Source organism: Sceloporus occidentalis, unplaced genomic scaffold (genome assembly GCF_023333645.1).
Source record: "Sceloporus occidentalis isolate IW3139 unplaced genomic scaffold, rSceOcc1.0.p SCAF_76, whole genome shotgun sequence".
In the NCBI taxonomy this organism is placed as follows: Eukaryota; Metazoa; Chordata; class Lepidosauria; order Squamata; family Phrynosomatidae; genus Sceloporus; species Sceloporus occidentalis.
Window position 1 is genome coordinate 4,184,378 of NW_028317056.1, and position 13,361 is coordinate 4,197,738.

Here is a 13,361-nt window from a genome sequence, read left to right on the forward strand (position 1 = left end):
AGAATGGAGAAGGCTTATTGGAGTCCAAAGGGTTCTCCTTGAACTCTGGACCCAAGTGACCCAAGTGGAGAGGCCGGGATCGCGTGGCTCAGACGATAAGATAATAGTTACAGTCCGGGGGGCACTGAATGTGGCTCCTGAACGTGGGAACCTCGCACCTGCTTAGCCGATAATAGCCACGGTTCCAGGGACAGATCGTCCTCAGCTGGCCGCGGTGGCCACTGTCTCCCCAGCGTGAGCCACATCACGCTTGATTAACTCTTCACAATGTATTCGGGTTACTGAGGGTTGTTTGGCGTCGGGCAAGGATAAGCCATTTGTGGCAAGTTCCAGCTGTTACTAAACTACAACTCTGAGCATCCTCAGCCTATGCTCACCGTGGGGTGATGGGAATTGTAGTTCTAGCATTATTAAAAGTTCAAAGAGAGAATTTGTCACAATTTAGACAATCGCGCCCCGGGGTTTTTGGATCTGAACGATTGAGCTGCCTATTAAACGATCTCAGTAGTGGGATGCACTCTGGTGCCCTGATTTGTAATTCTGGGCATTCTGGGCACTCCGAGCTCAATCGGAATGCTGCTGGGTCTCCTGAAAGTTCTTTGGTGGAGAAGAAAGGCGATCGAAGCCACAATAAGGGACATTTAAACAAATAGCTCCCTAACTGATACGGGCCACCGAAAGGGGTAAATTGGCTACGAGGTCCTGGGTGCCAGCGTCTATTTGCCCCTCCCCCCAGGGCAATAAAGAGATTACCCCTTCCCGAAGGTCACTTTAAGGAGTGGCATTAGGCGCACTTGATGCCTCGCGGGCGTTTTGTCGCAGGGAGCGCCGCAGGATAGATAATGGTCGTAGGAAGCGGCTCGGAGTGTCCCGGGGAGCAGGAGACCTTCTTACGAGGTTAGGAATCCCGATGAGGTCTCTCCCGAGACAGCTATAGAAAGCGAGATACGTGACTTTTCCGCTATCTCTCTCCCCGCGATAACTTTTATCGGCATAAAACTTTGCACCCTGCGCACTTCTGTGCGTTTAAAGGGACAGCCGCTGATCAGGGGATACGATGTTACTTTTTAAGCAGAGCATTTCCCCTTTTTTATTTTTTTTTACCAATTAAGCCATGGCAACCATTCAGACTTAGGGTTTGGATGGTAGTAGATACGTGGGACAGCCTCCCAGCAGAAGTGGTAGAGGGTAATACAGCGAGGGGGGTTTAAACACGCATGGGATAGGCATACGGCTCCTGAATCTAAGACGAGACCAACGACTGATTAAGGTTTGGAGAAACGGGCGAATAGACGGGCAAATGTTTCTTTTTTGTGTGTTTTTTTTCTTCTCAGTTTAAAGTAATAGTAAAAGTGATGTTTTTGTTAAACGTTCATTGATTTCTTCTCACTATTTTATTAGGGCTATAAATCCCATTTTTGTGCACGATCTACGAGACCCATGACTTGCAGTTAAATAAGACTTTTTCAGCTTCTCTTACGATAATAAAGGTGATAAAAAGTTCTAAAAATTAGCAATTTTAACCGATAACAAAGACTTTAAGAGACTTTCAGAAAGGTTATCTGTGATGTTGTGGTTTATCTTGACGTATTGATTGGAAACATTCGTTATTACGTAATACGCGAAGGTTCCCAGTGATAGAAACGACTGCGTTGAGTTAATCGAGCCCTACTTCCCTTATAGCCGAGACAATGAACGACGTGGAAATGGGGCGGCTGTCCTTCAAAGACATCGACCTGGATATGAAACAAAAGGACGCCAAACCCCACTGGTACGAGAAGTACGTGCAGCCCTGTGTGGCCGAGCTCCTGGGCACGGCCCTTTTCGTCTTCGTCGGCTGCGTCTCCGTCATCGAGAACGAGGACTCCACGGGCCGGCTACAGCCGGCGTTGGCCCACGGACTAGCGCTAGGGCTGACTATCGCTATCCTGGGAGGAATAAGGTGAGCTCTATCTCGGTGTCCTTCATGACACCAACGTGTCATAAGATGTTGTATCATGATGTCATGATGAGGGTATTCTTACAGACAGGGTCTGGCGCTGACCTGTGACCCAAGGATAATTGATTGACAAAGCCGTTTCCTGCTGTTTTTATACACATTATCGGGGCTTTTAGGGCTGAAGAACCCTGCGATCCCCTCATACCCCGCAAACCTTGCCCCGGGGGGCATCAACGGACTAAAGGGGGGACAGAAGGGTTTAAGGTCCAAAGCGGGACTGGTTCTTGTAAACAGGGACACTTGGGATGTTTGCAATAAAGGCGGCCCTGATAGCCTATGTACGGCAGAAACAGCTAAGCGGCAGCCCCATTGCAGCTTATTGTAAACATTAACTACCGCTTAAGCTCCGTAAAGTAAATTGTTATGGCTGAAAGAGCCGCTTCAGATAAGAAGCAACAATATTTCCCTTGGTGGCCAAGGTCAGCTCCGTGTCAGTAAACCCCGAACGCGAGGATACTAACCGGTCTGCAGAGACCCCCGCACTGACGGACGCCTCTCCATCGCTATACCTCCTAATGCTTCCATTGGTCAAGGCCGGAAGCTTTTGTGTTAAGGGGGTGTGGTTAGGGGTGTGGCTGGAGACTTTTTATGGGACTTTGTGACATTTAGAAGAATAATGTATCGTCTTCACCCATCTCCTGCTCCATCTTGGTCACTTCTCCGCATGGCTTCCACGCTTCTTCTCACAACTCCTTTCTTCTCTATGACCTCTTCCAGAAAAAACCATCACTCATTCTTCTTAGGGCCCAAATCCAAACTACCGTTGGCCCCCATATGCATTGCTCACAACTACATCCAGGTACTCTCAGCACCTTCACCAACCACTACCGCCTCCGAGGCCCACCACAGTCTAACGGTCCATCAAGGTCCATCAAGCCACCGACGTATTACTAATAAAAGCAAACTATTGTTCTAAGGGGCTGATAGTTCTTTTATATTTTGAGGTATTTTATTTTATTTCTTGGTTTTCCTCGTAGTGGTGGACATTTCAACCCCGCCGTGTCTCTGGGCGCCTGCATAATCGGAGGGCTTAATATCATACTGGTTGTCCCGTACTGGATTTCCCAGCTGTGCGGGGGGATGGCTGGAGCAGCCCTGGCAAAGGTAAAATATTCAGACCTCCCATCCAAAAGAACATTGGACGCCATTTCAATTTTGAGAAGGTCTCCTTTTAACTCAATTTTTTTGACCAAATTCAATCTCAAAATCGAAGAAAAAAATGTTCGAGCCAAATTAAATCTCAAATCCGACAATTAACGGTTGGCGCCCATAGTTTGGATTAAATGAACATTATAATTCAGATTTGATCTTAAATTTGGAATTTGGAGCTCTGTGGGGTTCTGTTTTTTTGGGTATGATGGGTTCCTGCCTAGAAAGAGCAAAAAAGATGGTCTCCTAGCTTCTTATCTTCATACGTTGTAAAGCATCTCGGCATATGAGCCTCTGCTGTGCTAGGAGTTGTGATTTTACACGGTACTTGGCTCTTGCCCCCCAGACATTGCCCTTTATTCACGAAACTGCCCCTTGTTTCAGGCTATGACCGTGGGTATCAATTATAATAACGCCACGGGAGCGGCGTTCACGGCCGTGTCAGAAGACGAACAGGTACCGCGAGCCATCGGAGCCGAGATCATCATGGCGTTCTTCCTCGTGCTCGCTGTTTGCATGGGCGCCATCAACGAGAAGACACGGACCCCTCTGGCCCCGTTTTGCATCGGATTTACTGTCACTGTGGATATTCTGGCTGGGTAAGGGAAATATCTACCCCAAGAATATTCTATACTCTCATGCCCTAGTCTCGGGCAAACGCCATAAGTACCTTCTCCTCTTATGAATACTCAATGAATACCTAATGTTCCACCACCATTGTGTACCATGCTGCACCTAATGCTCGCCCCGTATTGAGTATCTATTACTTACTCACTTTACTCTCCCATATTTATGAGGACCAGATACTCTCCCGCTGCTCCTTCACAGGAATACACGAGGCTCTCCTCTGTTTCTGTCGAATAATGTCTAATATCTGCCCTTATCCTTTCAGGGGCGCTATCTCGGGGGCATGTATGAATCCTGCCAGAGCTTTCGGTCCGGCCGTGGTGGCAAATTACTGGGACTATCACTGGGTATATTGGGTAGGACCCATGTCGGCCGGATTGCTGGTGGGAGGACTGATCAGGTAAGAGACAGACATAAATTGGGAAAGTCATTTTAAAGATGGGCACATAGGAAGCCAATGAGCAGCTCTCTATTTACAATTCATTTGAACGGCCAAAGGCTGAAGATCTACCTGGTGGCTGCCCATGGTTTGTGTATTGGAAGAGGTGGGAAATCATCGTGGGAATTATAGTTCCCATGAAGTGACAATGGTAACGCTTCCCAGTACAATGCCACATTTCGCTGCTTGCAAATCGGTGCAGGCATTTTTTAGTTATCGGAGTTAGAAAATCCAAGATTTATTAGTTTAAAATGAATGTAGCTTATACATATCACGAATATATCTCACTAATATAATTATGCCTAACGTACAGATACATATAGACAACAGAACCAGATGAGCTTTTCGTTACGTTGAGACTGCTTTGTGACATCATTCTTCTCTCTTTTTAAGGCTACTCTTGGGCGACAAGAAGGTCCGTCTCTTTCTGAAATGACGTCACGGGCAAAGTCTCTCCGCTGCCCAACGCAAGGATCCCTCAAGTGGGAACATCCACCCAAAATACACCCCACTCAAACAGGACTTGAGCTCATAAACACTTTACCGATACCAAGAGTCCGAGTGAGGAGACAACTCCTGCTCATCCTGCCACGGACAGCTTACTAGTGGTGGCCAAGACAACAAAACTATCCTACTTACCACGTGATGTACACAGGATTGTGAAAAGTATTATAGATAAATAGTTTGGGGAGAGATCTATATAAATCAAGATCCTTCCACATCATTTTTCCCCCGGGTCCCCAGATGGGAATGTGAGGGTTGGCTTCCATCTTTGATTTTGCCAAGGAACCTGGCCAACACCATCATCTACCAATGTCTTGTAGACCCCATAGCAGCAATGTTGAATTTTTATACCAAGATGCTTTGGGTGAAGCTACATTTTCCATCTCCATTTGGCCACTGTGTGGTCCAGTCTTTTAAATCATCTTAAACTCCATATTTGAAAGATATATTAAAAAAAAAACATTATTTTTTTTAATGTTTGTTGGCAAGTGAAATTTCAAGGGTCACGTGATATCGCTAATCTATCTCACTCATATAATCATGCCTAATGTATATTTTTAATACAAATTGTCCAGTTTACTTATGTTTATAGCTGTGATGGCAACATTTAGAAATGTACAAATCTGTCATATTTGGATAATTTCCCTATATTAAAATCAGTAGATAACGCCAATTAAATTCAGCAGGATCTCTCTCTCTCTCTATATATAGATAGATAGATATATATCTATATATATTTTATTTTATTTTTTGGTTGCAAAATATAAACTGACCAGCAGTGGGCGCGCTCGATTAACCCACCACACTACTAAAGGATTTCTAAGGCAATTATTTACTTGTAAAAAAAAAAATGTTTCTATAAAAATATTTCAATCACCTATAATTAGTTTGTACATTATACAGATTATAACAATCCTGAAAATAAATGAAGTTTTTTTTGTAGTATTTAATATAATAAACAAACTGCTTGTTATTTTATGCTTTTGTCTTTTAATGTTTCTAATTTATTTGGGAATTACCTGCCTGCCCTGCCAGACTGTATTAAGGGTTTTTTTATTCATATGGATCACCATTGAGTAGCGGAACACGGGAAACTGCCCCCAGATGGCATTCTGTCAGGAAATTACCTATCACCCCTCTGGACCTGCCGCCCTAGACCCAGTCCTGGACCTGCCTAGGCCACAATACGTCACTGACTGTATCAGGACCCCATAGGCTACAAACTGTCCTAGGTGGCTGCAAACCCCAAAGATCTGCCATGTTTGTGTATGATACAAACCACCAAAGTGCCCCTGTTTCCTCCCCTGATGCCCCTCTTTTCTAGGAGGTCGGAATGTTTGCTGGGTATGAGGGGATCGCAGGGTTCTACAGCCCTAAAAGCCCTGATAATTTGTATAGAAACAGCAGGAAACGGCTTTATAAATTAAATGTTGTAAATAAAACTCATCATTCTTTTTCTAAACGCATCATTCAGTTACATAAGTCAAAAAGTCACATCAAAAATCTTAGTAAGGCTCCGCCCCCAGGCACGCCTCTAAGGTACAGGTGGGTGCTGGGGCCTCAGGTGTGTATGAATGTATATGTTTATATGTGTAAGTGTATGCTGTTAGTGTACAGTGGTAGAGTGAGCAGCCCCTTACGAAAAAATTACTGCAGTTTTTCTGAAGTAATACTGCAGTTTTTTGGACATGAAAAAACTGCAATACTGCACTTTTACTGCAGTATTACTGCATTTGTACTTCAATGTACTGCAGCTTTATTGCATTTGTACTTCCGTACAAAAATAACTGCAGTAAAACTGCAGTACAGTGAAGTACAAATGCAGTAAACGTGCAGTAAATGTGCAGTAATACTGCAGTAAATGTGCAGTATTGCAGTTTTTTCATGTCCAAAAAACTGCAGTATTACTTCAGAAAAACTGCAGTAATTTTTGCATGGTTTTAAAATGTGAGTGTGAGTGTATGGTGTTAGCGAGAGTTTGTGTTACTGTACGGTGGTAGAGTGTGTATTTGTTAGTGTAAGGTGTTAGCGTGAGTGTATGTGTCAGCATATGGTGTTAGAGTGAGTGTATGTGTTAAACTACAGTCTATTCTCTCATATTCCCGCACCATGCAGTTTATGGCTCCTTGTAGCTCTTTCATAAATCATATTCAATAACTATTTGCACCCTGATGTGATATAAATCTTGTCGCTAAATAGAAACATAGACTTTGCCGGCAGATCGGCCCCCATTCGGCCCCCGTGTAGTCGCCCGTTTCTCCTGCTGTAAAGACTCAAACCTTAACCAGTCGTTGGTCTCGTTGTAGATTCAGGAGCCGTGTGTCTGTCCTACGCTATAAAGGGCTTATGGGTGGCATTCCATGTCTGCAGCGTATCCGCTCTCCATCAGCACACACACTGTGTTCTGAGAAAGGCCCGAGCGGCCGCCGGTGACTCCGATATCATCCACCTGAGACGGTAACACAAATGCAAACTCCGCGCCGTCTCTTTTCCGCTGCCTTCGGGTGCCGCTCCATAAAACACATGGTGTGCAATAATCTGCGGAGAACACAAAGCTGCGATCTCCTGAACAATATACCCCGACATTATGAACACGAGAACAGGGGTGATGCGTCTATCTACGTCTTCCCGAAACACCATAAAAACAGCACGGGGGACAGAGCTCGAAAACGAGAAGGAGAAAGGGTTCCAGAACGTAGCAAAGATGGGGAAGTCTTCCTCCGAACTGAAATCTTTGGGGGAAATCAAAAAACATTTTTTTCTCTATTTTAGCAGTTGAAATCTGTATAGGTGTGTGTATGTATAGATGTGTGTGTATGTGTACGTGTGTGTATATGTATGTGTAAATGTATGTATATATATATATATATATATATATATATATATGTATGTTTTTGAATGTGCATATATACAGTATATATCCATGAAGAAAATAGGAGCACTCGCAGGGCTTCAAAAATGTTTATTAAATTAGGTCAGATTGACGTTTCGGTCTCCTACACGAGGCCTTCATCAGGACATACCGGGGAAAGTCAATTTATGGATTATTATTATTGTTAGTATTATTATTTATTGTTTTATATAGCATTAGAGTATGCCTTCTATGTTTTGGAAATATATATATATATATATATATATATATACATGGGTAGAAAGAGGATGAAAAATCTAAAAGGCAAACGAGCAAGATAAAAGAAAACAATGGGAAAAAAGTAAAGAAAACGTGTCAGCGAAATAAATTCTCACAAGACACAGAGGGTATGTGAAGCATTTAAATACATAAAGGGATATAATAGAGAACAGGAGGAGAAATGTTAAAATCAGAAGCCAAGATCTAAAACTAGAGGGCGAATATAAGGAGGTTTTACTTTACTGAGAGGGTGGTGGATAAGTGGAACAGCCTCCCAGCAGAACCGGTAGAAGAATTAGGACATGCATGGGATAGGCATATGCCTCCTGAATCCAGGACAAAACCAAGGATTGATTGAGGTTCGAGTCTTTACAGCGAGGAACACAGAGTCGATCTGCCAGCCAATTCTGTGTTTCTGTTCTTAATGTCAAATTAATTGTATTTTATTTTTTTAATGGTTTCAGGATGCCTGGAGCTGGATAATTTAGCAGACACGGTAATGGAAGGAAGCTCAGAACTCTGTCTTCCTGGTCATCTGGTTGAACCCAAAAAACATCAGCTAAACTAGTCTCTCTCCTCCTTTCCAGCACCCAACCAGGGCTTTGAGTTTGCTCAGACGCGAGGCTTCCCGGAGTGATGTCCGACGAAGTGTCAGAAGAACCAATCGATAGAGATTCCTTTACTGCACCGGTCCGTCTACGGGACAAGTTACTTCGACCCAGCAGTGTCTTTCACAAAGACCAGAAATGGGCTTCACCTATTGAGTAAATAAATCTCAGTGCCAATAAGTCAAAAGAACCAAATACAACCCAAAGATACATCGATGATTTTTATTGTTCCCACATTCTGTGCTTCTGTTAATGATACAAAGTTTCAGAACAGCCTTTGTCTCCTTACGGAGAGCCATGAATGAGTTAGAATCCATCCCAACTGGAACGCAAGGGAGACCGTTGGGTTGGAGACCGTTCGCCTGTACTGACCCTTCAGTGAAGAAGCCGCTGGAGACCACCAGGGTCTGGGTATAGAACGGTTTAAGATTTGGTGGGTGCTTTTCGGACGTTATTGGTGTACTTAGTAATATCAATGAAAATACATATGTGTTATATAAAGTATTTCAACCTGTAATCATGTCTAATGAATCAATGCACACGCTGCAGCTGTTATCACACGCAACAGATGTCATGTAGATCGTTTTATCTTCCGAGCAGCGACTACCAAACACATATTTCCTTAAGCATATGTTAGATGAAATTTTACCAACTTCTCCAGCCGAGCGGAAATGTCTTCTTTTTGTCGGAGAAATTATCCACAGAATTCATTCATCTGATTTTCATAACTTCACAATCATCCAGGTGGACTCTCAGTGGTTGCGGTGGGTTGAGGTGTGATCATCACCCATTCAACGACCAGTAGGTTTTGAACCGGTCCTTGAGGTTGTCTGGTTGAGTTGAGACCCTTCAAAGGAACCGGTACCTCCCATCCATCCACCTGTCCCTGGTGGAATTGCGGATGTTGTGGTGGGTTCAGGTGTGAAGACCAGACCAGACTCGAAGACCAGTAAGTTCTGAACGGGTCCTGGAGGTTGTCTGGTTGAGTCGAGACCCATCAAATGGATGAGGTACCTCTCATCCATCCAGCTGTCCCTGGTGGAATAGTGGATTTTGTGGTGGGTTCTGGTGTGACCATCACCCATTTGAAGACCAGTATGTGCTGAACCGATCCTTGAAGTTGTCTCGTTGAACTTGAGACCCATCAAAGGAACCTCCCATCGATACAGCGGTCCCTGGTGGAATAGCGGATGTTGTGGTAGGTTCTGGTATGAAGAGGGTTCTGGTATGACCACAACCCTCTCGAAGACCGGTAAGCTCTGAACCGGTCCTTGATGTTGTCTATTTAAGCACATCAAAGGAACTTGTCCTTCTGATCATTGCCATACCACACCAAAGCTCTCTTACATGTATTTCATGTAATATTTGCGTCCTTGGGGGAGCATGTGACCTTGGACAAAAAGAACAAAGAATTAGCCTTTTTTTTTCGTTCGGTCAGACGAACCAGCATCACAATCAACTCACCTGGACACCAATGAGTTAATGTATTTTTTTTTTCTCCCCGATGCTGTTCAATACAGATCATCTCCGTTTTTTTTTTCTTCCTTTTTCTCGTAAAAGTGTGAAGAAAGAGCGGGGTCTATTTTTAAAAATAATTAGCATGTTGTGAGCCCCAGTATTTGATTACTGGTATCACCCTGCAGAAAGTGAGACAGAGAGAGAGGCAGCAGAGCCATATTTAGCACGTAGGAAACTTGCATTGCGCAGGCAGGGTTAACCCTTTCACAGCCCGGCGCAGACAGATAGAACGTTCTGAGAATGGTCGAGGTTCGTTCTTTGGCACGGTAACTCAGGGAGGTGTCCAGGGGCCAAACACTGTCCTTCGGTGGAGATCATGGAAGAGGTGGGGACGGCAGCGTCGCGGTCTACTGAAGATTTAGGCTATTTTGGGTAGACTCTGAGAATCACGAGCAGATCCGAATCCATTTCAAACCACGCGGTCTGCTCTAAAAAAAATTATACGAAAACGGTAAAGCTTGTGACCCGCGTGAAGCTCAAGCTTGATTGCAGTAACCCTTGCCAGGCTGTCCCAAGAGGAGCAGGGCTGTCAATCCGGCTTGACTGCTGAAAACGCATCTGTAATAATGTGGATAGATGTCTGTAATATATTTGGTAAAGCCATTAAAAGCAATAGATGCCCACATTGTGTCCCTAAATATCAGATTTGGCTGCCATGGAACCCACCACACCGTGGGCATTTGGACCACAAAGCTGAAACTCCGCAATTTCAGATTCCAGCTAATTTGCGAGCATGTTTTTTTTTTTATTATTACATTACGAGCTAGTACACTTGCTGATAAATACAACCTTGCAAGGTATAAATATAAGGGAACAGCCTCCCAGCAGAAGTGGTAGAGGCTAATACAGCGAGGGGATTTAAACATGCATGGGCTAGACATACGGCTCCTGAATCTAAGACGAGACCAACGACTGATTAAGGTTTGAGTCTTTGCAGCAGGAGAAACGGGCGACTAGACGGGGGCCGAATGGGGCCGATCTGCCGGCAGCTTCTATGTTCCTTATATCAATGATCCAGGACACTTGGGGGGTAGAAGGCGGATACTCTTTCTGTTTTTAAGACCCCCCCAAAGCCTGATGTAATTATTTTTATCCAGATGCAGCACGGTGTCTGTAACAGGCAGCTTCCTATCCGTCCTTCGCCGCTTTAATTATTCATTATTCTCCTGCATGGTGCTAACGGCAAAGTCTTGTCATCCAGGGCAGAAGGGAATGGAGCTGCAGTGAATTCTTAGCTTTGATGGAAGAGACCCCCGTGCTCTGGAATCTGTGAAAAGACCGCGCTTCCATTTAACGCGATCTTTGGAGTCAAAGGAAAAAACGTGAATCGGCCGTATTGGGTAAGGTTAACGACATAGGGGAAATAGTCGGTGCGTGGCAAAGCTTGGAATTTTTTTTGCCCGCTGGGGCGAGAGACGCCTGGGCAGCGGATGTTACAGTGTTAACCGTCACTGATCTTTTCCCGGGCTGGTTGTGTGTCAGGTCCCAGGAGCCGTGGATAATTACGGCTGTGCGTTCTCAGACAGAAAGCCCTGTACTAAGTGTGTCCCCGTTGGCACGCTCTGCCCGTCCTCTCTGGCACGAGCCGGCAGATATCTGCTCCATTTTTCAAGCTTCTAACTGAATAAATCCCCCGGGCTCCCAGCATCTGCCGCCTGAGCGTGGAAAGCGAAGCCCGGCCGGTGTTTTCCTGAGCCGTGGCATGTATGCGGGATAAGGGCACGAAGCTGAGCCAAAGCCTGGGGCAGGTTGTGAAGTTTTGCCACACGACGGGCCCCCTAGTGGTTGCTTTAAGCCCTTAGTTGTCGCACACAAGCTGTTTGAGGGCAAAGATGGCACAAACAGGCTGTTTGGGGGTTAGGATGGCACTGTGGGACATTGCTTGGTGAAATTGGGGGCCTCTGGGCAATTTTCGCACCTGGGGTTTCTAGTTATGCCCCCGACATGAGCCAGGACTCTCTGGTTTGGAGGAACACATCACGGAGTTATCACATACAGTAAGGGAGCAGAAGTTGCGTTTCACTTACAGCTGTCTCTGGCCACATCCTGTTGCTGAGTTTTTCGGTGGTCCCGGGTTTCCTGCCCGAAAATGAGAAGTGAAAGAGTAACAGAAGAGAGAAAGGCTGCGGAACTCTCAAATGGGAGCTAGCGAGAGCGAGTCCCTTCGTATAGACCAGATCGGGGTCATCAGTGCCATCGGGTTATACGTTCTCCACTCCAGTGATGTGATTTCCATGGTTACTGCATCTAACGTGGGTGTACGAGCCGCCATAGATGAGCAGCCAGAGGCAGGAGCGTCTTCTGGGTTTCACCTGCAATTCCACATATAACCACCAGGGTGTCCAGAGTAACAACTTCAAGCATTTTAGCCACTCTAGATCTTTTCTGGACCCCCTTCTATAGACGGCTTCTTTTTTGGTGAAGGAGTACATGGTGTTTATTTGTCTGCAAGATATGCTTTGGGCTACTATAATAATCAGCCACTTGGCTGCGCATATCCTCTGGGCAAAACGTTGCCAGCCATTGAGAGTAGCCTCCTATACCTGTGAGAAGAACCACATTATCATGTTTTACCTTTATACCTGTATATTTAGGTTTTAGTTACTTTATGTTTATTGTTCATTTTTTTTAAATCATGGCTAAACTGATCCATTCATTGTACCGGCCTCAATAAATGGCGGCATAGTGAGCAGATTTGGGAGATTATGATGTTACAACGTGCCGTTGGAACACAGGAGTGATGGGAGTGATAGGAGTGATGCGAGTGATAAAGGGCCATTGGAACACAGGAGTGATGGGAGTGATAAAGGGCCATTGGAACACAGGAGTGATGGGAGTGATAAAGGGCCATTGGAACACAGGAGTGATGGGAGTGATAAAGAGCCATTGGAACACAGGAGTGATGGGAGTGATAAAGGGCCATTGGAACCCTTGAGTGATAAAGGGCTATTGGAACGCAGGAGTGATGGGAGTGATAAAGGGCCTCTGTACGTCTGTGAAGAGATTCCATTAAAAATCAGCCGTTTCCAGCTACAATAGTCAACATTAACCCCGTCTGCGCTGGATTTCTGATCCATTTAATGTTATTGTAGTGGACAAAATGTGCCTTTTTTTTTTTTTAAGGACCTTTCTAAGTGACCCCAAGCTTTTGAAGGTAGGATATTGCTGTATCACCTTAGGGACCGGTTAACTCTTTCTGCCCAATCTGGTGCAGTCAACTCACAGCAATGGAAACATCCTCCATTCCTCCATCCCCCTGACCACTGAGCGCAAGCACTAAAGGCTGTTGACAGGGTTCCTCCAAGTATTAAGAATAAAGACGCCGTATTGATGTCCTTGTCATCTCCTTGTACGTTCAGACATCGCACGCGCCAGACAGCGGACTGA

At 45.0% G+C, this 13,361-nt stretch overlaps 1 protein-coding gene across 1 annotated transcript; it reads left to right on the forward strand.

Moving 5' to 3' along the window:
• Positions 1-1,691: 1,691 nt before the first annotated feature.
• LOC149285826 (aquaporin-8-like) lies at positions 1,692-4,650 on the forward strand. Its single transcript, XM_089494879.1, has 5 exons — positions 1,692-1,942; positions 2,977-3,103; positions 3,533-3,747; positions 4,041-4,175; positions 4,608-4,650. The coding sequence occupies exons 1-5, from the start codon at positions 1,692-1,694 to the stop codon at positions 4,648-4,650; spliced, it is 771 nt and encodes a 256-aa protein (XP_089351005.1).
• The last annotated feature ends 8,711 nt before the right edge of the window (positions 4,651-13,361 follow it).